Source organism: Taurulus bubalis (assembly GCF_910589615.1).
Source record: "Taurulus bubalis genome assembly, chromosome: 7".
Lineage (NCBI taxonomy): Eukaryota > Metazoa > Chordata > Actinopteri > Perciformes > Cottidae > Taurulus > Taurulus bubalis.
Genome location: NC_136595.1, coordinates 25,494,841 through 25,520,904, shown reverse-complemented (window position 1 = coordinate 25,520,904; position 26,064 = coordinate 25,494,841). Strand labels below are relative to the sequence as shown.

General features: G+C 47.6%; 1 protein-coding gene across 1 annotated transcript; it reads right to left on the bottom strand.

Moving 5' to 3' along the window:
- Positions 1-1,871: 1,871 nt before the first annotated feature.
- prrc2c (proline-rich coiled-coil 2C) lies at positions 1,872-19,309 on the bottom strand (the record flags this gene model as incomplete). Its single annotated transcript, XM_079220993.1, has 33 exons — positions 1,872-2,202; positions 2,299-2,568; positions 2,685-2,811; positions 2,931-3,031; positions 3,848-4,042; positions 4,191-4,301; positions 4,428-4,659; positions 4,777-4,994; positions 5,084-5,205; positions 5,295-5,516; positions 5,926-6,097; positions 6,194-6,295; positions 6,411-6,503; positions 7,105-7,362; positions 7,449-7,643; positions 7,726-7,808; positions 7,894-8,251; positions 8,726-8,880; positions 9,014-9,177; positions 9,642-12,083; positions 12,168-12,378; positions 12,808-13,093; positions 13,492-13,649; positions 13,733-14,435; positions 14,536-14,686; positions 15,493-15,574; positions 15,665-15,801; positions 16,212-16,285; positions 16,386-16,675; positions 16,772-16,897; positions 17,186-17,295; positions 18,880-19,054; positions 19,195-19,309. The coding sequence occupies 33 exons, from the start codon at positions 19,307-19,309 to the stop codon at positions 1,960-1,962; spliced, it is 8,481 nt and encodes a 2,826-aa protein (XP_079077119.1). The 3' UTR covers positions 1,872-1,959.
- Between the last annotated feature and the right edge of the window lie 6,755 nt (positions 19,310-26,064).

The following is a 26,064-nucleotide window of genomic DNA, read 5'->3' as shown; positions in this document are numbered from 1 at the left end:
ACGTCTTCTGTGGTTATGTATGAATGTTAATAGGTCATCGTTACATTTATATAATTCAGAAGTAATATATTTGTACTAAAAAGACAAAGTGTACTGCAGAAGATACACTTTGTTCGTAATGGTTAAATACTGATATATATTTTATGAAATAATAAATTAACCATTGACATGTTACCTTAATATAACATTTGAACGTTGTACCCAAGTATTTTCCTCGGTGTTGCAGTGACACCTAGTGGTGAGATGTGACGGTGCAGAATTTTAATTCTCATTTAGATAAAATAAAAAAGGGGGAAACTCCACTTCATTGTTTTAAATGAATTCAAGTACAAACCAGACACTGAAAAACATCAACAGTATATTATTTTATTAGTTTCTGTAACCAAACCAAGAGAATGTAAATAAGACCGTACATATTTTAATACAGCGATGAAACCCCTGTACAAGTTCAACAAAAGAAAAAAAATTCATCATCACCCTTCCTCCCTCTTCTATCCTCCAAAGCAAGGACTCTCTCCCCCCCCCCTCCCCCACCTCAGGGTGCTCACTACTGTACATGTCTGACGGCCCCCCGAGATGAACAGAGAGGTGAGGCCGACAGGAAACAGCGCTGATCTCTCATCAGTAAAGACAACGAAACAATAAGTGTCCTTCTGCTTAAAACTTGAGGCTTTTTGTCTTTTTTCTTCTTCTCCTTGTTCGTCCTCGTGAGGGTCGACACACACACACACACACACGCATATATACGCACACACACTTGAGTTTTCTACCGTTTCAACTCCTCACCGTTTCTATTCTTCTAAAATAGCCCTATCCTGCAGCTTTACTCGAGCTAAGGGCACTGGAATCAGTCAATAGCAGCAGGTCTGGGTGCTTTACAGTGACGTGTGTGTGTGTGTGTGTGTGTGTGTGTGTGTGTGTGTGTCGGTGTCTGTGTGACGGCAAGGAAGCAGTGAAATGGGTGTGTGCCAGTAGCTGTATGCTGTGATTCTGTAACGTCCAATCAAAACTCCTAAAATCCCCTCAAAAAGGCCGAGACGTCTTCTCTGCGTTGCTTTAACCTTTGGCTAAATAAACAGGAAGTCCAGCTACGAGCTTTTCGCCCCGAACACACACACACACACACACACACACCCCGACGCGTCAGTGATTCTCAGGCAAGGAGATGAGCAGAAGGCAGGAGCGAAGGCTCACGGGCAGACTAATCGAAAAATCAAAAATCATTAATTTCAATCAACTGCTGCAATTATGTTTTTCTTTTCTTCACATTTCCATTCTGGTAAAAACACAAAAAAAAGACGAGAACTTTCGGATTTCGCGTCTCGTGTGCGGTGACGGGACGAGATGCGAGCGCGCCACAAGTCGCCGGATTGGTTATGACGGGAGATCGGGCAACAAAAAGTGTGCTTCGCTAAAAACGACGTCTCCTGAACAAGATTGTGTCGACTACACGAACAAAACGGATTCTTTCGTTTAACAAAACAGAAACAAAAAAAAAAAAAAGAAGAAGAAGCTTTCTCCTATAATACGAGTGATCCTGTTTGGGCAAAAAAAATGAAATTAAAAAAAAGAACAGAAATCATGAGCTAAATATATATATATATATATAAAAAAGAAAAAAAAAGGCAAACTCAGCAGCAAATCTCATTTTCGAATTCTCCCTCTCCGGTCTCGTCGGAGTAGATTTCTATGGAACAACTTGTGCAGCCATTTTATCGGCTTCTAAACATGATGGAAGAATCCAACTCAAAACGCCGCCACCTACAGTGGGACGAGCTAGGGGAAGAAAGAGGAGGATTACGTTTGGGCGGGACGGCGCCTCCCCCACCATCGACTCGCCCCTCCCCCACGCCGTCCCCCACAGGGCTGATATGAGGCGGTGACTGAGTGACTGGGGCTCCTCTCTCTCTCTCGTCCGTCCTTCTCATATTGTCATCTGAAGAGGTTTCCCGCCGCTCTTTACTTGCCCTCTTCTGGTTTGATGGCCTGCGGTTTGATGGGGCCGGTCCGGACGGGCTTGGCCGCGGAGATGGGAGGTTTTTCAGGATCCGGCGCCTGGTGGTTGGGGGCGGCGGCCTCCAGGGCGGGTTTCCCCACCTGGTCGAGCCGCGACGCTTTGCCGGCTAGAGCGGCGGCCTTCAGTTGCTGCTGCTCCGAGAAGAACTTGTGGGTGGCCTGGAGCACCTCGGCCCGCTGCTTAGCCTGCAGAGGGAAGGAGACGCAATCAAAAAAATCAGCCACGAACGATTACATCATCAAGGAAAGCGCAGAATCGGCAGATAAAACAGGGAAGCAGACCTTCAGGTCGTGCTCCTTCATCCCCGCCGGTGGGCCTCTGGGAGCGAGCGAGGGGACAGGGGGTCCTCGGGGAGGGTGCTGGCTGTGCTGTGGGTGCTGAGGTCGGGGGTGGGAATGGGGGTGCGGGTGGGAATGTGGGTGGGGCATGAGGCCGCCGCCCACATTGGGGGACATCGGGGGCCCCATGGGAGAGCGCTGCAGTCCTCCAGCGAACGAGTTCACGTGAGGAGGTCGAACCAGAGGGGAGACGATGTTGGGCTGAGACAGAATCTGAAGAGAAGAGGAAGAAACGGGGGAAATAAACAGATGCTCGACCTTTAACCGTCACGCTAATATTCAGTGTGCATCGTTTAAACACAACCTAAATACAGGCGGCATCAATCTACCTGTGGGTTGAACTGGCCGGGGAAGTGCTGCGCCATTCTCATGCCGGCAGAGCTGGCCTGGAACTGCTTCTGGTACAGCATGCTGTTGATCTTACTGGACTGGTTACTGGGAGACGTGGAGCTCGCTCTGCAGGAGGAGGCAACGCAAGGATGTGTATAAAGCGCACGATGGGGGAAACACACCGAACGCATTGCTAACTTGGCAACAAGCGTCTCGTGAATAAAGTTGGAGTCTGCTTGGGGTACCTGTAGTGGCTGGAGGTGGGCGTGGTGCTCCGGGCGCCGATGGGAGGGGTTCCGGGCTTCACATCCATCCCACCGCCAAACAGTTTCAGATCCATGTCCATCTGCAACACACACACACACACACACACACACACACACACATAATGTAATTACAGTTTTACAAATAAAAATCAGCAAGTGTTCTCAACCCCTTTTATCTTAAGGCACACTTCTGATTCTTTAAATCAAATTTGAGGACCACCTTTCAAAATAAATGAAATAGAAACCTATATCTATAAAATACACATTCTGACCAGTGGATTTCCATGACTTTAAACCAAATTTCCATGACCAAACATTTAGTGAAATCTGGGTGAAAACAGTAAAAAGTGAGTAAATGTCGTATTTAAACTAACAATGAGAATACAAAGCATACAGTAAACCTTAAATGACACAAATTAATGAGACAATAGTTTGATTAAAAGAATAAACATGTATATAGATGCCTGTATGTATGCCTGCTTATATTTTGAGCGTCTTTCTTTTAAAAGCATATTAATTATTTAAAACTCAGCGTAAATGAACGTAATGAACACATGAATATAACACATTTACATGACTTTTACTAAACTTTGGGGGTTTTATTTTTTCAAGGACTTTTCCATGACCGTAAGAATCCTATATCTATCTATCCATCCATCTAGATACACAAACACACAGGACTGTAAATGTGTGTTATGCTACTGCCAGCTTTAATGACCTAAATAAATATTCTGCTGACCCTCCCCCACACAGCATGCCATTATTAATTCAAATGTATTCATACTTTTTCACTACATGCTTTGGAGCTTTTACTAGAGCAGGGGTGGCTCCCACGTCCCTCTCTGGTTACTAAATAAATGCATTTGCGTTTGCGGTTAGAACAGCAGCACCAGTACCTTGCTGGTGGGAGGCTGCATCATGCTGTGGCCGGGGCCCATGAGGCCTCGGTACGGCTGGGACACCGGGGGCTGCCGGTTGATGTTGGGGGGCTGGGCCTGGGGGGGCGTGGGCGGCAGCGCCAGGAGGGGCTGGCCTCCACCAGAGCCAAAGCTCTGCAGGGACAGCTGGGAGCTGGGCATCGGGACCGTCATCTGGAGAGAGAAAGATCAAAGTACTCAGTCACAAAATCATGAATCAACAGAACATCGTGCCGTTTTACACCACTGAGCCTTTCATGACTGTAAACACAGCATAAGCACTATAAGAGGTTTATACACCGTATGTTTGCATGTAGGTTACCTGTTGCATTGCAGAGCTGGGCGACTGGGCGTTGCTGTAGTAGCTACTCTGGCCGTGTTGTTGCACCTGCCCCGAGTACATGTTTGAATGCTGACTCATCCCCTGTCGGGCCTGAAACAAAAAGACACAGATCTGTCAGATGGAACAAAGGCATTAGGAAATAAATGGAAATGTCAGTAAGGCGTCGGTCAATACCATGAGGCTGAGTGGAACAGTTCCTTTGTGCAGACTGGTTACCTGCAGCAGGTGCGTGTCAATGAGCTGGGAGGCTCCCATGCCGGAGGGCTGGTTGAGCTGCGGCTCAAACAGAATGGGAATGTGCTGGGCGGAGGAGGCCTGCTGATAGGCCAGACTCGACTGAGGCTTTCCGAGGTCGGGCGCCTGGACGCCGGCGTAGCTGTGCAGCGACGGCCCCGACAGCATCATGGAGGGCTGCGACAGGCTGCTCTGCATGAACGCCTGCTGGGACCTGAGGACGGAGCGGGACGCGGCACCGGGTGAGAGAACGGCGGCGCGCTGGCGGTCCGGCAGTGCGGTGCGCGTCGGAGCAGAGAGGACGGAATACGCGTGCGGCGCTGCGAGTTACCTGTAAGGCTGCAGGGAGGAGCTGAACAGGTCCTGTTGCTGGGAGACGGGGGGACCGGAGCTGAGCCCGAGCTGAGCCTGGTGTTGGTGCTGATGTTGGTGTTGGTGCTGATGTTGGTGCTGATGTTGGTGCTGATGCTGATGTTGTTGGTGTTGGTGTTGATGCTGACCTTGCAGCGGAGCGTAGATAGGGATGGGAATCTGCTGCACTGCTGTCGGCTGGAAAAGACGGAGAAGAAACACAGGTAGATTAACTCAAACATTAAAATAACATTCCAGCAGCACAGTACAGAAACATAAAATCCTACCTGTGAGATGCCGGACTGGAAGCCCTGCTGCTGCGCCAGGGAGGGAGGAGCCAAGCGAGGGTGGGGGGCGCTGAAGAGGTGGCTAGTGTCCATGTAGAACGCTGGGATCTGAGCTGCAGAACCTCAACATACAGGGGTCTCTATATTAGTTATGTAATCGTAAAAACAATAAAACAAAAATGTCGGTAATTCAGTGCCGTGCGTCTCTCACCTGCTGCAGACTGAGAGACGTACACCTGCGGGCTCTGCTGCTGCTGCGGCAGGAGCGTCTGCACGCAGCCCAACTGAGAGGAGAAGCTGCTGCTGCTGCTGCTGTTGCTGGAGGACAGGCTTCCACCCTGCAGCTGCTGGGGCTTCACCTTGCAGATGTTAGGGGGGTCAGAGGCCGTGGTGGCCTTGGTGCTGAGGGACGACGTCGTATAGGTGCCGGCACCTGCAGGGTGGAGACGACCAAAGCGGTGAATACAAGAGATCACAATGGAGGCGAGAGATTACAAGAGATCACTGTTGGAGATGTACAGCGGATGCTCTAGGGATAGTTTGTGCGGTTGCATGAGATCCTGATCCATAGCTGGAGTATCGCTGACAGGAGATGACGATCAGCGGTTTAGAGTAGCGGCACGGAAGCAACTCTCTTCAAAAGCCACGAGACTCTTCTGATAATGTTTAGCTAGCAGAAAAAATGATTTAAGGCGTCTAAAATATGTCCTCCGCAGCACAATGCTTTGCTCCCATGCGCGTAGTCTCTCTCTCAAAACGTTTACCGTGCAGACCGCCGTCTAATACACCGACTATGGAGGAGCACTTCATACAACCCCTCTTCTCAGTTGGAGTCACGTTACCTGTCAGGGAGGTGCTGGGGGTAACAGAAGCCACGGGGATCTGCGGCATGGAGGCGGAGGAGAAGGTGGAGTACGAGGACGCACAGGCGGTGATGGGGGAGGAAGAGGAAGTGACCGGAGCGCTCTTCTCCAGAATCGGGGAGTTCTCCCACGCTTTACGAGCCGATTCCATCTGAGGAGGAGACGGAAAGACGAGTGCTTCGGTTACACTGAGACCCTTTCTTGGAAGTACAGCCCATTCAAGACAATTAACGCTCTCTCTCCGTACCTTCAGTGTTAGGTCAACAGTAGCAGGCGAGACGGTGCTGAGGCTGGAGCTCTGCTGCAGGGTCTCTCGTCGAGGAAGAGGCAATGAGTGAGGAAGCGCCACCTGAAACACATAAAAAAAAACGCAAAGCCGTCTTTAAATAATACTATGTGTTTAGGATTAGAGCATCGTTATCATGGCACAGGATCTCTGTACAAAAACAAGGATGGGTTCTCACATTTGCCACCAAACTCTCTTCTATTTTGTTCACTCCTGTAGGAACGCTGTCAGCCAGTGAGGAGGAGGGAGTGGTGTAGTCTGTGACCAACTCCTGAGGGGGAAAGAGAGACAGTATTCAGGTATATATACTCTGTAGAAATACTACTTCAAAGAGCTCTCTGTACAGGGTTCAGTATATTAACAGCCTAAAGAATCAATGTCGGACAGTGAAACCAAAACATTTGAAAATCTATTTATCATATTTGTTTATTAAATGTTGGCAGGAGGGCGATCGCCAGGTAGATGGACGATTCCTCGTGCCGTTGGCTATGTCACATGACTTTTCCAATAAATATCACAATGTCAAATGTCTTTATAAAACAAAAAATACTGCGTCATTGAGGCTCCAGTCTGATGGGAAAATGTTTCTTTACATGACGCAACACTTCCTGTTACAGACATTGTTATATCATTCCTTGTTCAGCTTGACAAAACGTTACATTTGATTATGAATTAATGCAAGTGACTTCATGTAACTCCCATCATGCAGTGCGACGCAGACAGCCACATTGAATCGATTAAAATATCTTTTTTTTTTACTGCTCAAATAATACAAATTTGAGCCCGAGTACAATAATTGCTAAAATCGATCCAACCATCATAACGGTAAGATAAAAAAAAAAAAAAAGTGCTTTCTCGTGAAACCGGCGTACCTTAGAGTTGATGTTGTACTCCGCTGAGGGGACAGTGATCATGCCCTCGATGTCTCCTCCCAGCTCCGGTACGGAGGCGTCACAGATGGGAGGACTGGAGTCTGTGGCTCTGCTGACGACTCCTCCAGGGACGCCTCCCTCCATCCCGTCGGCTTCTCCTCCACGCGCGTCTTTGGCCTTGCGGTTCTTTAAAGAGCGCTCTTTACCGATGGGACCAGGCTTGTACTCCTTGGTTTCCAGCGGTTCCATTTCAGGAAGCTGGACGAGAGGAAGGACGGATTAAATACTTTAAACGGATTCATAGGAACGAGTGACGTTGCTCAAACGGTTTCCTCCACAGGTACCTTCTGCGTTTTAATCGGGCCGGCTCGAGGTTGTTTCTGTCTCTGTTCTTTGGGAGCGGGTAGTTTGTTTTCAGAGACGGCTTCCAGCAACGCAGGAACTCCATCGCTGTCGGTGCTGCCTGCAGACGACGGCGCTCCGAACTGAATGCTGTCGATCGTCAATTCCGCACCGCCCTCTGATCCAGGCTTCACACCCTGACGCGACACAGTAGAAGGTTAGTCATCGAGCAAAAATGATCGAACGCCGGACAAAAGGAGAGCGACGTATTGAACATACCTCAGCGACCGTGCCAGTAAAGGAGGTAAGAGGTTTGTTCCAGGCGCTCACAGAAGGTGGCTGGGGAGGACTGATGGGACCAACTGGAATAAACACATATTTCAGACAAAAGCTTGCTAATAAGATCACGTCTGCATCGTAAGACTCGACTTAGACTCATCCACTCACGCTTCTTGACATCGGGAAGGACGGCGGAGCCCGCCACCTTGTTCTCCCACAGCTCTGTACCCAGAGTGCTGTGCGTCTGTGCGGGCAGCAAACTCTTTGAGGTAAAGTCCACAGCGGCAGCGGGGATGGAGGGCAGAGGAGCCACGGGTCCTTCCAGAGTCTGGGGGGAGGAGGCGGGCTGGGAGGAGGCGAGGTGGGGAGCAGAAAGGAGGGGTTGCGGTTGGGCCTGAGGTGGAGGGACTGCAGGAGGCTGAGAGGACTGTTGCTGCTGCTGCGATGACTGCTTTTTAGCAAATCTTGGCGGCAGCTTTCCTCCGCCTCCTCTGCCCTTCTCACCAGAGCCTTTTTTACTCCAGTTCTGGAGGAGCAGATTAAGTACATTAAACTGTGTGAAGACATTATCACATCAAAAATCATGGTTCATACACATTCTGACCAATGGATTTCCATGACTTAACCAAATTTTCATGACCAAACATTTTGTGAAATTGGTGTGTACATGAAAAAGTGAGTAAATGTAGTATTTAAACTAACAATGAGAATTCCAAAGCAAACAGTAAACCTTAAATGACACAAATGAATGAGACAATCGTTTGATTAAAAGAATAAACATTTATATAGATGCCTGTATGTATGCCTGCTTATATTTAGAGCGTCTTTCTTTTAAAAGCATATTTATTATTTCAAACTCAGCGTAAATGAACGTCATGAACACATGAATATAACACATTTACATGACTTTTACTACACTTTTGCGATTTTATTTTTTTCAAGGACTTTTCTTCCAGGCCTGGAAATAACCATTTTAAAACTCCCCTCTCGCCCTCTTTACCTGCGGCGTCTGCTCTTCCTTTTTCCGTTTCTCTTCGTCCTGCAGGCGTTTTTGCTGCTTGCGGGAGACCACCTCTGTGAAGCCGTCATCGTTGGGGTTGGCCTGTGGGTCCTCGGTGGTGGTGACCTCTGGGTGGTCGTCAATGATCACAACACCTGCAGGGACGGGACGAAAAGGGGATCGAGACATTTACAATCAAGGTTAAGAGCAGCTAGAGCCGAGCGTCGGTTCCTGGCTTATTCGTAAAAAACAAAAGCAGAGAGACGAAGCATAACTGTGTTTACTTACTGGCGTAATTGTTCAGGTCAAACTGAGAGAGCGCGTTCTCTTTGGGCTTCTTAGCGGCCTGCTTGGCCTCTTCTTTGCGACGACCGGGCTGGTCTTTCGTGGGCCTCTGGGACGCTCCTCCCGCCGTCTGTGGTCCACTTTCTGAGTTCTGCTGGGCCGCAGGGCTGTTTGCATCAGAGACGCAGGTTAGGGACAGAAAGAATAATTCAGGCCCAAAAGAGAGACAGTGTAGTGGTGAAAGAGCCTGAGAGGAGTCCTTTGACTGGAGTAGAAGACAACAAAGAAGATGCTAGACGGCTCGAGTATTGATACAGATAGATTAAAAATGCAATCTAAAAATACCAGCACACATTTAGCTATTTTTAACCAAAACACTTGGCCAATTACAGCACACCAGAGTAATCCTTTTAACAGCCGAAGTCAACTTGAACAGGCGAGAGTTCCTGCACTCGTGAAATGCACTGCAACGATTAATTAGGAGAAACGCTAAACAAAAGGTTTATTGTGTGTGAATAAACCTCCAGTATTATTCTACTGCACACTGTTTATCTGCTCACATTAACACTTGACACAATGAAACTGCCTCAATGAACAAAGTACACACAAAAGCCTGATTGTTCAAACGTACCCTTTGCGACCGGGCTTGGCCCCGCCCCTCCTCTCCCCCTTGCCGCCTGCGTATCCTCGGCTTGGTTTGATTCCATTGTTGCTTCTACGATTCTGTCTCTCTACGGGCCTCTGACTCGAGAAACTCCTCTTGGCTGCAGGAGCCCCATCGCGTCTTGGAGTCGCCCCTCCATCGGGAGGGCTTTTATTGGGGGTCAAGGAGCCCTGTGGGGGCGCAGGAGCCGGGGCGGAGGCGGCGGCCGCTTCGTTAGCGGCCTCCAGCGCTCCTTTCCTTTCCTCCCGCTCCCTCCTTTCGTTGAAGTCGCTGCTCTCGGACGCCGTTTCCCATTCCTCGTTGGCTTGATCTGAAGAGTTCTGGTTGGACAAGTCGGGGGACTTGGTGCCGACGGCAGTGATGGTGGGGCTGCCGCTCTCGGGCAAGGCTGCTTCCGAAGGAGAGGACAAGTCGTTTGCCGACATGGCGGCTGCCGCGTCGGCGGCCGCAGACAGCGGGGTTCCCGGAGCGCGAGACCGGATCGGGGAGAGAGCGACCGGGCCGGAGTTGGAGACGGCAACGGCAGGCGCTGGGAGGAGAGGGCCAGGGGGACCGTCGGCTGTTTCTCCACTAGCTAACACGGCAGCCTCGCGCTCCTTCAAGCGCCTAAAGCGGGGAGGTTTGTCTTGCCTCGGGGGCCGCGCCGGTCTGGACCGACGAGGCCTCTCTCTACTACTCTGGGGAGCCAGGTCTCCAAATCTCCTGCCGTCAGACCTCGGGTATCGCCGGTCAGCTGCAGGATTGTCGTATCTGGAAGTGGACTCTGTGTCCTCAGGCCTGAATGTCTCCATGGGTTTAGAGGGCCACTGAGAAGAGGACTCTCTCGCTCCTGGCCGTCTGAGAAGAGGGCCCGGGCGAGGGCCGCCGCGCTCCCTTGCGACACCCCGTCTACTGTACAGTCCTCCTCTTCCTCGCCGAGAAGGCTCTCCTTTCGGGAGGAATCCTGGCTTGGGTCTGCCGTCGTCGTCCCCTCTGGGTCCGACCCTTTCCCCCATGTGAGGAGGTCCAAAGCCTGGCTTGTGGGGCCCGGGCCGGGCCTCCCCTGGGAGCTCTCGTCTCAATGGACGGCTAGGTTTGGTGCTCGGCTCTCGGTCGGACGGTCCAGTATCGCTCGCAGACTCTCGCCCACCTTCACTTTCAGAATCCGTGTCTGAACCCCGACGCCGTCTACGTTTTGGAATAACCTCAAAGTCTGAGCTTTCGCTGCGTGTTTCGCTTTCTTCTCGGTTGCGAAGGGCAGCGGCGCCGCCAACAGAAGGTAAATCGGAGCGTGAACGAGGCTCTCGGTAATTAAACTCTGCTCGGCTTCGACCGCGACCCCCCCTGCTTCGGCCGCCGTAAGTCCCCCGGTAGCTCCGTCCTCTTGCGTAATACTCCCCTCGACCGCGTCCTTTGAAATTTGCGTCGACGGGCCACTCTCTGTCTCGGTCCTTGTCCATTTCCTTCTCCCTCTCGCGTTCCCTCTCTCTCTCCTCTCGCCGGTAGGAACGCGGAGGAAGATTGGACTCTTTCCTGGAGGGCAGTTTGGGTTCTGGTTGTTTGTCATTGCTGGGCAGTTTGTCCGCTTTCTCCTCCTGGGAGGAAGAGGTGGGAACCCCGGATGAAGGCAGGGGGTCTCTGACTCTCGGAGGGCCAGTCGGCGTTTCCTCGGCCTCAGCGGCTTCTCTCTTGGCCTCGCTCTGAGGAGGTCTGACGCCCTCGGACACAGCAGCAGCCGCAGAGGGAGCTTTGGACGACTGCTCCTTTTTGGGCCGGTCCCCCCGATCTCCTCGTTCTCCTCTCTCGTGACGCTTCTCTCGCTCTTCTCTTTGCTCCCGCTCTTCTTTCATGTCCCTTAGGACAGGCTTCTTTATTGGTCCAGACCGGCGGAGGGGTCTCTCTCCGCCTGGTCCTTCTCTGCGTCCGGCGCTTGATCTGGCACCCCAGCGCAGCTCAGCTTTCTGCTTGCTAGTGGCTGGCAGAGGCAGCTTCTCTTGTTTGTGTAATCCATCAGAGGGAGGCGTTGCCCTGTTGCTAGTCACCGCAGCTTGGGGGTAGAGTTCATTCTGGGACTTATCATCAGCCCGTTCGCCCGCGTCCTGCAGCTCTAGAGATTTAGTCCCCAGGGATAGCCCATCAAACCTGGGCTCATCCAGCTTGAGGGAGTGGCTGGAGCCCTGGGAGACGCTCCTCTGGAGCATAGCCTGACCAAGAGCCTCCACCTCTTCCCCACTGGGCAGGCCCGGCTCCTCGAGATCAAAGGTGGAGGGAACCCTGTCTAGAGGCCCTGAGGCGTCATCTGGGCCCTGGGTAAACGCCGACAGGGACTCTGTCGGGTCCTGGAAGAAGTTACTTTTATGAGAGTCCAATGCACTGTGGTCCTGGGGATATACAGGGAGACCCCTGTCCAGATCCAAAGGAGAGTCAATCCTGTAGAGACACAATTGTTATTAAGTGTGGGCATGAGCAGAACATAAAATACGTTTCTTATGTTATCAATTACATATTTTTTACCTCGGCTCCTTGTTATCGTCCCGTCCTTTCGGAGGAGTGACGGACGGTAGCGGCTCCGACTGCGGGTACGGGTCCGAGCCCCACACCATGCGCGAGTCCGACGGCAGGCCGTGGTCACGGATTGGTCGGGTCAGATGGTCGAAGGAGTCAGAGCTGGAGCTGGAGTTGTCACCAGGCTCCCTGCGCACAATCTGCTTCGGCGGCATCCTCCCTGGAGACGACATGACAGAACGACTTTAACACCCAAGTTTCCTTTCATAATGGCCAAAATGTTCATCAAATCATAAATATTATTTATAGCTATTTTAGACAGAAAAGGGGGAAACGGCCTATGCTCGTTTGTAAATAATAACAATACTTAATTGGCCAGTTACTGCCTTTTCCACAACACTGTCCTGCAAATTAAGGGATTCTGTCCACATAAAAATGTGTGAAAAATAAAAAAATGTCCACACACCAGACTGGTGTGACGTGAATATACTTTTAAAATATAATTTTGAGCGACGCATGCGGGAAAAAAAAGATGCAGATGATGAGCATCCGGGCGTAAACTGGTTGTCTCGCACATCTGTCAGCACATTAAATCACAAACAAAAAGATACTCATACATTCTCCAATTCTCATGCACATAACTCCCTACCAGGATGAATGTTCGTCGACATGTCTATGGGAGGACGTCCTGACATCATGCGGGGGTCCATGTAGGACTGCATCATGAGCCAGCGGGGGTCGAACCCCATGGAGGCCAGGTGCTGGTGGTGGGGGCCCATGGGCTGATACATGGAGCGGTGTTGTTGTTGCTGTTGTTGTGGTGGTGGAGGAGCTGGAACGCCGCCGCTCCCGCCGCCAGCAGCGCTACCTGACGGAGACACGGAGCCCCCACTCTGGTGCTGCTGTTGTTGCCATTGTTGCTGCTTCATCTGCTCCTACAAGACCAACAGCGACAATGAAAGGTTAAGATCAATAAAGATCATTTGCTTTAAATGGTAAAGTCATATCTGCTTGATCGGACAACACACTGCTTTGAAATTGGCCACCTATGATCACTAAACGCTCCAACCCCAGCAAATATGAGATTGCACCGTTGCCTAGTTTTATTTTAATATTTCACAGTAATAGACCTGTACTACAAAGTCAACATGTCCTCTGTGGAAAGATCTAATTAACCTCCAATGTCCTTTTCTTAAGTTAACTTTCAAGGCGTAAAAAACCCTCCTAATGTTCGTTATCAAGTCCCCTACTAGCCGTCTAGCCGCTGACACTCACATATTACAATTTGGCAAGCAGCTTTTCAACTCAAGAAGCCAGATGTGGACGTGCTTACCTGCTGTCGGAGGAAACGAGGCGGTAAAGACTTTTGAAACTGTTTGGAATAGCCCGAGGTAAGCGAGGGACGCATAGCAGCTGCTGCCTCTCCTTCCAGCTGTGGTAGTGCCAGAGGGACCTCCTCTCCACTGGGGGTGTCCATGTGAGGCTCATCCACTGCAGGACGACAAAACCAATGGGCATCAACGACCGAAAGAATGGCGGCTGCACGACGGTCGTTTAAATGCAAGATAGCTCACCTCTGTTGTCGTCCATGTTGAAATAGTCTCGGATAGGCACTGTTGTCCCGTCTACCTGGTTCTCCTCCATCAGCGGGTCGACCTCAACCGAGGAGCTCTCTCCCTCGCTCTGGGGCTCCGGAGCGTCGGCCACAGGTCTCTGGACGGGGGGGCTGGTGGGCGGGCGAGGCATGTGCACGACCACCACCTCCTCCTCCTGCAGCTGCTGCTGCTCCTCCTCCTGCTGCTCCTCCACCACCTCTACACTTGGTTCCACCCTCTCCTGTTCTCGCTCGGTCTTCTCCTCGACTCGGTCCTCACTCTCAGGTAGAGGCGCTTCCATGATTGGGGCCTGCGATTGTGCGACTGGGATCGAAGGTACAGGACTGGATGCGGGAGGAGGGGCTGGTGAGGACTCTTCCTCTTTGGCAGCTCCCTCTTCATCATTGGCGGTCGGAGGAAGGGCAGATTTGCCCTCATTTGCCGGCCGGTGTTTTTCATTTAAACGCTTAAGTTTTTCAGCGCAAGCGGCGAGCCGCTGCTCTTCCATCCGCCGCTCCTCTTCGTCCCGCCGCCGCCTCGCTCGTTCTACGGCTTCAGAAACTTCTTGAGGCTTCTTGCGCTTCTGCCGCCAGGCTTCAGGGTCCTCGTCGGCACCGGGCGCCGCTGCAGCCTGCGGTTTGGTCACACGTTGGGCTCCGCCGCCGACAGAACGGCTGCCACCCTGGAGAGCCGAGTCATTAGTACAGACACATGCATCACCTTGCTATAAAGTCAACAGTTCCCACTTGATGGGGGCTTGTGTAATGCATATCCAGCTTTACCTGGTAGTCCTGTGGGGCAGCTGACTTATTGTACTGCCCCATACTGCCAGGCGATGGCGCTCTGGGATCGCCGTCGCCCCGTAAGATTTTACTGCCACCGCGGTCCACAGCACCCTCCTGACGCATCCGCTCCACTTTACCCATCCACTCCCTGAAAATAACGTACATACAGTTCAGTAAAGTCATCACAGGTTATGCCAACTGACAATATCCTCAGTTCACCATCTCTCTGAAGCTCACTTCAACCTCAGGCTGCACTTTAAAACCACATCACGAATTCTCTCACTGAAAACAAATTTATATCATTTCAGAATCCTTTTACTTTGTATAAACTATTCATATAGGCTGCCATGCAATAACCATGTGGCGTGTAAACTCATCCATTACACAGTGTGTTCTATCTGCAATTTATGGATGTCCATTATATTTTTGTCCTGTTCTTGAATCAGTTTCACAATACAGTCATAGAGTATGCGAGCCGAAGGTTTTAGTACATTTACTTCAAATCATTTTGCATTATAGTCAGCCATGTATGAAGTTGTCAGATTTAATTCTGCACTCTGGAATTGACCTCGCATGCAATGCTTTTTGTGTAAAAATAAGGAATAAATCTTTCCATTAAATAATGTCTAAATGATCTAAATGTCATTCCTAAAATGATCGCATTGACTTCAGAAGTGGCAGATAAATGTTTGAAAGGGAAAAAGGATTCAGACCCTGACATGATGTTCAGCATCATTATTGCTCAAGGTAACAAGTCGTGTTCAGACACTAGTGAATAAACCTTATTTAAGAAAACTTTCTGAGAGGTAGAGAAGAAAAGGCGTGCTTTGTAAAAAGCAATGACATTAATGTAAAGCATACATATTTTGAATCAAGAGGGTTTTTCCGCAACACTGAAGCACAGACGCTAAATAATGAAAGCAAGACAACCCACGTATTGAAAAGACGACTTACCAGTTTTCTCTTTTCTCCTTAGCAGCTTCCTCATCGTCGCTGAAGTTTAGTTTCTCGGTGTAGTCCACCTCACTCTGAGCTCCTGGAGGGCAGAAGAGACGAGGTTGATGATACTTGAGCTGCTGTAACTGGTTTTAGTGGAACAGTGAAGGTCACAGGAATGGCTACTAACCTGCCCAGCCCTCGTCAGTATCAGTGTCCAAGTTGTCCAGCTCTTTAATTTCCTTTGCGCTGATGATCGAGGGTCTGTCCGAGTCCTTGAGCCAGCCCTGCGGCTGACCCTGCTGGGGTCGTATTGGACGAGGACCCCTGACCATTCAACACGGATGAAAAGCAGAGGAAAGGTTGTTATGGCACTTTGTCTAGACAATGTACAACTGGCTTTTACTCGACTCTATACACGGTTCTGAGATATGAGGGACGTGTGCCGCGTAGGACATTTGCCAAATGTATGCAAAGCACCGAAAACGTATCAGATTTATTTTAATTTGTATATTTATGAACAATGTGCAATTGTGTGATTTTATGACATCTTGTGTTAATTGTTCAACAAACATAAGCTGGTATGAAGCAAGTATACAAATCGTTTTATTGCCTTAAAGCAAGTCATTATTTTGTATTTGTGCACTGACACAATCAAATCCGAATACAAAAAAATACGTCTTCTATTTTCCTTCAACCCAAGTATGCAGGGGCTAAACATGCAGATGTGAACTCACTTGGCGCCTTCTTGTGGTACGGGGTATCTGACGTTCCCTTGCCCAGGGGCAATCTGAGGATAGGCGTGGAACATCTACAAGACGAAGACCGCAATCATCACACAGGCTCAAGAACAGATGAACACAACACCCACAGATGACGTGGTCCGTCCAGAACACAGAACCAAGACTTACGTAGGGCGGCATCATGCTCCTGAAAGCGGGGTCGAAGTGAGTTGGCACCCCGGCGGGAGGCTGCTGCCCGCCGTTAAGTTTGGGCTGAGGCGTGGCGGCAGAGGGGGGCAACTTGGCGCCATCCCTCTGAACGTCAGCGGCTCCGCTTCCTCCGGGCGCCTCAGCTTCCCCCGATGGTGCTGAGGCACCAAGGACCGGGCCGCCCTCCTCCGGAGCCTTGGTGTCCATCTCAGAGGGGCTGGGTGCAGTGTTCAAATTCCTGCCACCGCCCTCACGCCAACTGCCAACATCTAGGAGAAAGAGAAAATGAATTATACTTTGAACATCCAGAACATCAGGCAAACCCCAGTGAACACCGGACGACTGTAAGGTGAGTGCTGCCGTACTTTGAGGTCTGAGGCTGGGACCCGGTCCATAAGGCTCCTCTTCTGGCTCGTCCCCTTTCTCCGCTTCAGCAGCAGCCTGCAGGCTGGGAAACTCCTGTTGAAAATGGCTGCTCACGCGAGGGGCACCTGTACAACGCAAGCGCATCAAGATTAATGCACAGAAACCCAAAAAATGGAATATAATGACAGTGACTAGCAGAGAAGCAGTGCAAGGGCTAATCCTCCGCTGGGGTACAACTGAGGTTCTTAAGCCCACTTTTGATCGTCAAAAGAACATATACATAAAACTTACATGGATCACCTTTCTATGTGTTCACAGCGTAAAAACAGAATTAAATTCCAAGAGGGACCACAGCTTATCTGTGTTTTATGCGTAGGCGTCATGCTTAGGGAGCACGTGAAGAGCAAAGTTACCCTCTGGCTGCGTCGGCTTGCTGTTGGCCCAGGAGCGGCTGCCCACAACAGCTGGCTCTGGTGGCGGGGGCACTGGTGGTTTGATCGGGGGTGGAGGCGTCTCCTGTTGCCTGTGGTGCAAGAAAAAAAAAAAAATACACAAAATAAACAGGGCGGTTTCTAAAAAGCACTCACGAAACATAGATTACAGACTCCTTTATCTCTAGGCTGCGATTACACTCGTCTTTGCAATGAGGATTTTGTGATCGGATGCGGCAGAAATTCAAAACAAATTCTTTACAATTGTTCTGACGTTATTTAGTCATTTAAAAGCTTTTATTTTGAAGTGCGTTTTCTGAAATTAGAGGGGTTGCATACTCGAATTTCATTATCGATTCGTTGTGTCGCGCGATTATTACGCCGGGCAATAAGTCGCGGAGAAGAAAAAAAAAAGAGCGGAGCAACTGGCTGGCCAGCGTTTCTGAGATTGGAATGAGACACGAGAAAAGCTGAGGTTGTGATCTTCTCAAAAATAGAAGATCTTTGACAAGTCGAGTCTTGGCCAATCAGCGTCTTCATGATCCTCAAACTTGTTTTTAATGGAAGCTAGTCAGCTTGCTATCACGTTAGCTAACGTGTTTGGGTTGTGTATTGTCGTTAAAGTTCCGTTACAGTTCAGTCTTGCTTGTAAAAAAACGTAACGTGATGAAACATGCCGTCACCCCCGGTCTGGTTCAGTTCACGCCGTCACCTGTTAACGTTAAACCGGCGGATCTGGCCGCAGGTTTTTTTTTTATTTTTTACTCAAAGTAGAATGAAGCAAATCACGTCGTTGGGCTTAGCCAACAACGTGACGTCGTGGTCATAAGAGACCCAGAATGAACGAGTTTAAGGAAGAGGACGCTCTATATGGAGCAGTACAGTTTCCCTCTGTCCCAGTATTTCATACATATTGATAAAGCAGGGTATGTAAATGCAGCCTCTGGAGGGATCAATTACAGTAAAAAGGGCTCACATTTGGCAGATGTAAAGTATACATGTGTATGTTTTTAGTGTTAGTCCATTTTGTTGTTTTAATTAACAGCTCAGGGATGTTCAAGGAGCAACATGTTTGTGCACTTTCTGAAGATGTTTTGCACTGTCACTTCTGTTTTTGAATAAAGGGTTGGAAATGAACGCTTTTTTGATAAAAACATTTTTTATCCGATTCATCGAAAAAATAATCAACCGATTATTAAAATAATCGTTAGTTGCAGCCCTACTTATTTTATTTATTTATTTTAAATCAGAACCTTCTGATTTTCTGAGAAGTTTGAATTATGTTCTCATCAATTAAGATTGAGCAATTGTGTGTCATGATATATAATTGTAATCACGATATGAACCCATTGAAAGACGATAGGTTGTCATATTGAATTATTGCTCATTCTTAGTCAACACCTCACTGATACCTGAACTCAATGCGAGCCTCTGCATGTGGTCTGGCTGATCAGATTTCAACGCGAGGCGGATCCGATCACGACGCGTACGAACCTGACAGTTAATGCATCCTGACGCGATCGGATGACAAAAAAAGTGTCACTGAAAAGACAAGTGTAGCTTCCAGCTACTCTGTTGTGCTTTACACATACCTCCATTTAGAGAAGAGCTATAATAAAAGCTTGGTTTCAGTCCGTTCATGCACTAAACATTCACACACGCGTTGTTTTATTTACCTTTCCTCCGCTCCCTCAGGTCGAGACGCCCAGCCACTACCGTCTTTGGGGACGATGTTAACGTTGGGGTCGTTTCCCTTGTTCTCGGCCTTCAGACTGGGCAGGTTGGCCGGAGGGGGCATGCGGCGGCTGGCAGCAACTTTGCCCAAACTTTGGAGCCCATGTCTGGCAGCCACTGGGGATGAAGAAACAGCAAGACATTGGGTTGTTAAGAGGGTCAGGGAGAGCACTTCATCATCATTAAAGATTATATTATGTTCCATCGTTCAACTGGACTGCATGCATTACCAACAGGGGGCAGCAGTGGGGGCTTACCTGCAGTTTTTTGGGTTTCCAGAGATTTGCCCTTATAGGTGTTGAAGAGGCTAAGGGTTGCATACTTTGTTTTGCCATCCTTTGCCTTGATGCTTTGCCCTGACTTCTCTGTCATGTCGCTGGCAACTCATCGAGTCTGGTCCTTTGGCCTCGCCCCCAGAACCAGCCTCCTACAGACCAAGAGGAGGAAAAACAGAAAAGGTCAGGGGTTATTGGCTCTTGACACTAAGGCATAGCTGGTTTACATAGCAACAAGGCTGCTGCACATCTGCTCTTCTGGAGACAAGTGGTTTAAACCAAAGCACCCGACTCTGCAACCAGGAGTTGATGCAGCAACTTTTTAGACGGACGGCATGAAAACAAAGTCACCTCAACGTGCTTCTATTCAAGCACAAAATGATAAACAGAGAAAAGCCCAAACTAATCACACCACAAAAGTCAATGTATTGGGGGCAGTAAACATTAACTTTACTGGACACTGGACAGTAGAGATGAAAGAAGGAAAGAGAGATGGGGAATGGTGTGCATCTGCCAATACCAGCCCACAACATGAGTCTAATAAGTCCAGACTGCACGCCATCTGATCTGGTCCCCCGATGACGAAACGCCAATTTCATTGTAGTGTGGGGGCAACGTGAAGCACCGGGCAGGATGTGAATTAGAGTGAGCAGCACCATGGACAGAGATACAGCATGTTCACGGCTGCAGTGTCTTTCCCAAGTCACACAGAGGTCATTTATTATTAACGGAGCAGTGCCTGTGTGCCTCTGTGTGTGTGTGTGTGTGTGTGTGTGAGTGGGACAGCTCTGATGAGCTCAGGCTCTATCTGCAACTTGGCCTTGGAACAGCCACTTAAAAGGAAAAGTCATTTTAACAACCTGGCTCTTATTTTGTAAAATAATGTGAAATGCAATGATTTTCCTTGATGGATTTAATCTACAGATCTCTAAAACTGGGTTTCTCCACAATAAATAAATCAATAGCACCACTTTAAATATTGTGTTTACCAGAGACGTGTATTAATGGAAATAATTAATTCTGCATGAACCTTTTAATAATCTTGGTAAACTAAGAAACTATTGGTTAACTAGTGGACTAAGAGGGTGCAGCCCTACCAATGAGAATAGTGAACCAATACAGTATCAGTTCCACCGACACTTGATTACGTTTTGTGGCATGGAAAACCCTAAAATAGGGCATCGTCTGATTTGAATCCTAAAATAAAAACAAACAAAAACTCATCATATTTGGGTGCCTTCACTTAAATAGAAATGTGGTATTGTCTTGTGCATCAAATAGCTTGTGTGCCTCTGTAGCGGGTGTCCATCAACAGTACATAGAGCAGGAGCTTTTGTGCACCTCTTCAAATAAATAAAGAACCAATGGGACACTGCAGGTCTAATAAAGACCATTGAGTATTTTCTCCAACATTTTTCCAGTTCTGCTAGTGGTTGCTGATCACTGAAAGCCGAGGAATGGTGATACTTCGATGCAATGGAGGCGTTAGAAGACTGATCAGAGATCAGCAAACACAATTCATGAGGAATTGACAAGTGAAACAGTTGCATTCATCATCATTATAAATCAATGGTTCTAGTGCAAAATGTGTAAATGTAAAGCAGTGATGCTCGACATGAGGTGTAGAGGGAAAACTATTTGATCGTAGCAGGAACACATCATTTATAAGTAAACTGCATCACTGCAGCAAGTCTGGTAGCGACGTAGTAGGAGACTCTTGCCGATTGTTGGCATTTGTCTGGGACTTTCATTTACCACAGACCGATCATATTAAACATGACTCGTACACATCTGAGTTTTTAAGAATCCCCTTTTGGGTATAGGCGTCAAGATTGAACCCTTACAAACACCCACACAGACAAAAAAAAAAAGTAAATAAGTATGTGGCAAAGGAGTGGTGGGACAAAATAGATGAATAGATATTTAAGTGGTGTATAAAGACAGAGGAAACCCTGATAAGAGACCAACAAGCCTAAATCACAACATCTTCTCTACAAACCCCACACATTGACCCATCGCTAAGCCCCGCCCTCCACTGCTACTCCAAGCTGTCAGAGCCAAGTGATCATCGACACCACACGGTCACTAATCGCACTGCCTGAATAAAAATCAGGGAACGAAAAAGCGATTTCAGAGGGAAGCAGACAGAAGGTCTGACTCATTGCAGACTGATTCAGGAGAGAAAACAGGTTAAGAAGTTAAAGATGGAAGCTTAAAATGAACCACCTCATCCCCTGGAGAACGTGAAATTAAGGACCACCGTTCCTGTAAAGCTGGGTAGGTCTTCCTTCACTGTTCCAATCATTAAAAAGCAAAAGGAGCATGTGTTTACATTAAATATACCGTCGGTAGCTAGCGTAGTATCGGGATAACGCTAGTTCATGATGTGGCAACACACTCTGCTAATGTTAGCGCCGCAATTAGAAAACGTATTGCGTATAAACGTTACTCTGGCAGGGCAAAAGGTTGAAGCGTGCACAGCTCAAAAAAGCCAGAAAACCGACTGCATCAGAGTCGGGGGAGCGGAGCCGGATAGCAGTCAGACCCTCCGAGCCGGCAGATGCTGCGCTGCGACTGGCCAGTCCGAGTTTGAGCGTCAGGACTTAGTGAAGGGTCAGTTATGCTATGGTCGTGGATCATTGACTGCAGTTCCCTTTTGATGCAGGATACTAGTACAGTCAAACCATTCTTCTCTCCTGTGGCAAGCCCGATTGTTGCTTAGACAGTCTTGCACAAACAGTAAGTGCCCTGATAGCCAATTACGACTCTTCTGCACTGTAGGATCCGGCCTAATTACAGAAGCGACCTGCGTGGTCGGCTCAGATGACTTGCCTGTACGATTCTAACGCACCTAAATCTTTTGTTTAAAGTGGGTCACGGCTCTGACCCGTCTAATGTGACAGTTAAGTCACATGATGAAAAATCATGCCGATGGCCTAAATGACAAGTGCTGAAAGAACAGGCTTGTAGTTCATTGTCCCCATTTGTTTGTATTGCGCGAGTGAAATACTTTATTAATAAAGCTGTTGTGTAAAGCAAATGTGATATTTAAAAAACGTCTCCGTCTGCCGTCTGGATCTGCCAATAGCAAATTGTTAAAAAATTAGCTAAAAAAAAAAAAGTCTGTGCAGATTAGTTTCTTCTTGTAAACTTATCTGCTGGCTGAGATAAAGCAGCTCCTCCTCCCCGAAACCAGCGGTACCTGCCGGCAGTAAATCAGAGCGAGGAAGACAGGAGGAATGACCGGTGGTATTTTTGATTAGTTTCCAGTGAAATATTAGTGCGCGTATATAGTGACTTTGCTTCTGTTCACACTGTTGTTACTATTCTTGCATTTGAAATACATTTAAATTTAGTTTGACAAGAGTAGTATTATTGATAAAAAAAATCCTAATTACCCCAAGGAATACGAGCCAAAGTTACAGCAAGAAGACTACGGTTGCCATTTTAAAACAATACTGCGTGTGCGGTGGACATAAATATTAAAAAAAGATACGGACTGCTGGTCCTGGCACATAAATAAAAAAATGTATCGCTACATCTATTACGCAAACCGATAAGCACACATTTAAACATCTACCAACTCATATTCACTTTGATCCGGCTCGCTGCACGTGACTTCTTCTCACAAAAAGCCTGGAAAAAAAGATGATCGGAAGCCACTTTAGTTTATTGTGGTTTTCAAACTCAGGGCAATCGATACCACTGAGATGGTCTCCCTTGGGAGACGTTGGTAAATTCATTAAGCACATCAGAAAGTGACGGGTGGCTACGTTTTCATTCATTGGACTGAAAAGCTGAGGTGCTAAATGCTTAGAAAATGACAATTTGAAGTAGACACATGGGAACACTGCAGGTGGCGAACGGATGCAGTGTGTGGAACTACGTTTGATATCCATCTTAGTTAATTAAAAAGGCAGGTTTGTTGAGAAGAGAATCACAATACAGAAAGTAATATCATCTGGTGTTTTCTTTAACTCATTGCTAGAGCCCACCCCAAAAAAAGATGCTAGAGCTATGCATCAGACCATGTCACTGCCAATTAATAAGCACTACTTAATCAATGTATGCAAATAGACTCCCTATAACTAGTCAGATCCTGAAAAATGTATGCATGCTCATATAATACAAAATAATTATATACATGCCAATTAGTAACCCACCAGGTGGTTTCAGCATCAGCAAAAAGAGCATTTAGAGCCTTTCACACCCTCAATCCTGCCAAGCTCCTAAACTGTGCTCTTTTAAACAGACCACATCTGTTGGAGCTGCAAGATATCAAAACCGAAAAAGGAAAAGCACGGTGCTATCCTGTGCACGAGACTACACATCATGAAAGAAAAAAAGAATAAATCTCGGTTCAACGAGAGCACCTTTAGACCCATTCAGAGACCCCAAAAAGAAAACGCGAATGAGATGAAGGCCTATTTTCAACAAAGCATAGTTTCTGTAAATCACTGGCTGATGAGTCTGCAGCCCAGCCCTCTCCGGGAATCAAACTATATACCGGCAGGGAGCAGAGGCCCTCATCGCCCGGAACTCAACCACACCGGGCTCTTGAGAAACACGTTCATTGTGCTGGAGCCACACACACACACACACACACACACACACACACACACACACACACACACACACACAAATAAACGTGCACATTAAACTCTAACTCATGCAGATTTTTTATTTTTTTTTTAAATGCAAAATTTGAAACACAAGTCACGAGAGCAGGCCGCCCAGCGTGAATCGTTTAGCATAGTTTCGTTTCTCGCTGGTCGCCATCACTTCCAGTCTCCCCCCCTTCGGTGAGCCGCAGCGTGCTAGCATCGAGCTAACGCACCAACACAGCGGCTAAAACCTCCCCGACATTTACCACACCTCGCGTGAGCCGCGGACCCACCTTGCCAAACGCTGGTGCCTTTTATTTGTCCTTCAGGCTGTTCGGGCGCGCGGTTCCGACTTGAAATCCGGTTTTGGGCCCCGGTACGTGGTGGACCCGGACGTGTGTCTGGGCCGGCGGATTACAAAAGCTCGGCTAGCCCCGCTCACCCAGTCCGGCTGCTAACGACGGTTAGCTACGCTCTGCCGCACGCGCGGCTACTGGTTTTCTTTTTTATTTTACGTCTTCGGCGCCGTTTCGAGCCGCCGGTCTGTCCTCTTGTGTTCGGCCGTTACTGTGGGAGTCGGTGCGCGGTCGTCCCGTGGTTCCGTGTTTGTATCCACGCCCGTTATATCTCGTGTCAGACCGTTTTTTCCTAGTGTGTGTGGCCCCGCTCGCGCCGCGGCCTGTCGCACAATCAAAGATGGCGGCCCGCAGTTGCCAGATTTATCGTCTCATCCCCCGCTCTCAAAAAACGAACCCTCCGAATGTGAGGCTCTCGGTCACACCTCAGAATCAGAATCGTTTTCTTTGTATACGTTGCACGTATAATGAATTTGACTCGGTGAAAGTTGCATAACAGTAAACATAGACGTAGAATGAAACAATTAAAATAATAAAAGCAATACATATATGCAATGCAATAATCGAGACATATACGTGTATGATAAATATGGAAAACAACAACTAGATAACATTACTTTAAAACATGTATATAAAAGTGCCATGTCTTTTTTTCATGAGAAATTAAAAGATGTGCAAAGTGTGTTGAACAAAACTGTACAACTATTTCATTAAAAAAAAAGATGGTACAAGTTGGTTTAGTATCTTTTTTCATGTTTTTAATGTAACATTTCTGCCCTATATGTATGTTGTTGTGGCAAATTCCTTGAATAACCTACTTGGTAATTCATCTTATTCTGATTTAAATCGTTTGTAAATCTGCTGTGTAGATAAGCAGTGATTTAAAGCCCTCCAAAAAGATAAGCATTTCTGGTAATGTACATTTTGTGAAGGTTGGTGGCTAAAATGTATAACATAATGTAGTAGGCATATGCAGCTATATTATATAGTAGAAAATAAGAGGCAATTAAAACACACAGTAATATAACTACTCACTTGCTGTGTGAATACACTTCTGTACACATTTTGCATTTAAATGTTATATTAACTAAAACTTACTCTTATGTTGGCTTGAGTAATTAAGACAACTGCTTATGGTTGGGGTTGAGAAGAGTGACTGGATTCATTTAAACGAGGATGTCCTAAATTAAGCCAATTGTGAGTGGTATAGTGTAAATATATAGGTCTATAACGCTGTTACATTAACAAGTTACAGTTTGGTAACTGAAGTGTTTAAGTGTGCAAACACAGCTGAATTCAAACAATACAAATAATAATACATCCTCAAATGTCCCCTCGGATAACACTGATTTCATGGGTAACCCCAAACCTGGCAACCCGAATGCCAGCGATTCACGCGTGGACGATTCTTCTTCCGGGGTCTGTCGGTGGATGGCGAGAGGCGGTTAGTTTGAAGACCGATAGGTCCATTTGAAAGTTAGGCCACAATCATTAGTGATTTTTTGATTATTGATTGATGCACGTTATCTTCTTTTTTAATCTATCTATAAAAATGAAAAACTTGCTCCTGCTCTATATTCATTGTTGATTTTTTATTGAATGTCTTAGTTCTTGATTGTATCTCACAATTGTACCATGTCATTGTTTAAAATAATACATACACAACATATTACTGACTTTGATAACATGAGATTAATACAACAAGAGACACAAAGGACTATGAACATTATTTAATGTAGATTTATCAATCTGAACATGATGTTGGACTCTGATGCTGCCATTAGGTGGCATCGTTGACCAATGTAAATTAGTTCAAGGCTGGCAGTCACAATGTTATAAACTGTGAAAGTTATCTATATTTGCTTGTATTGTGATTGGGTAAAACTAAAAAA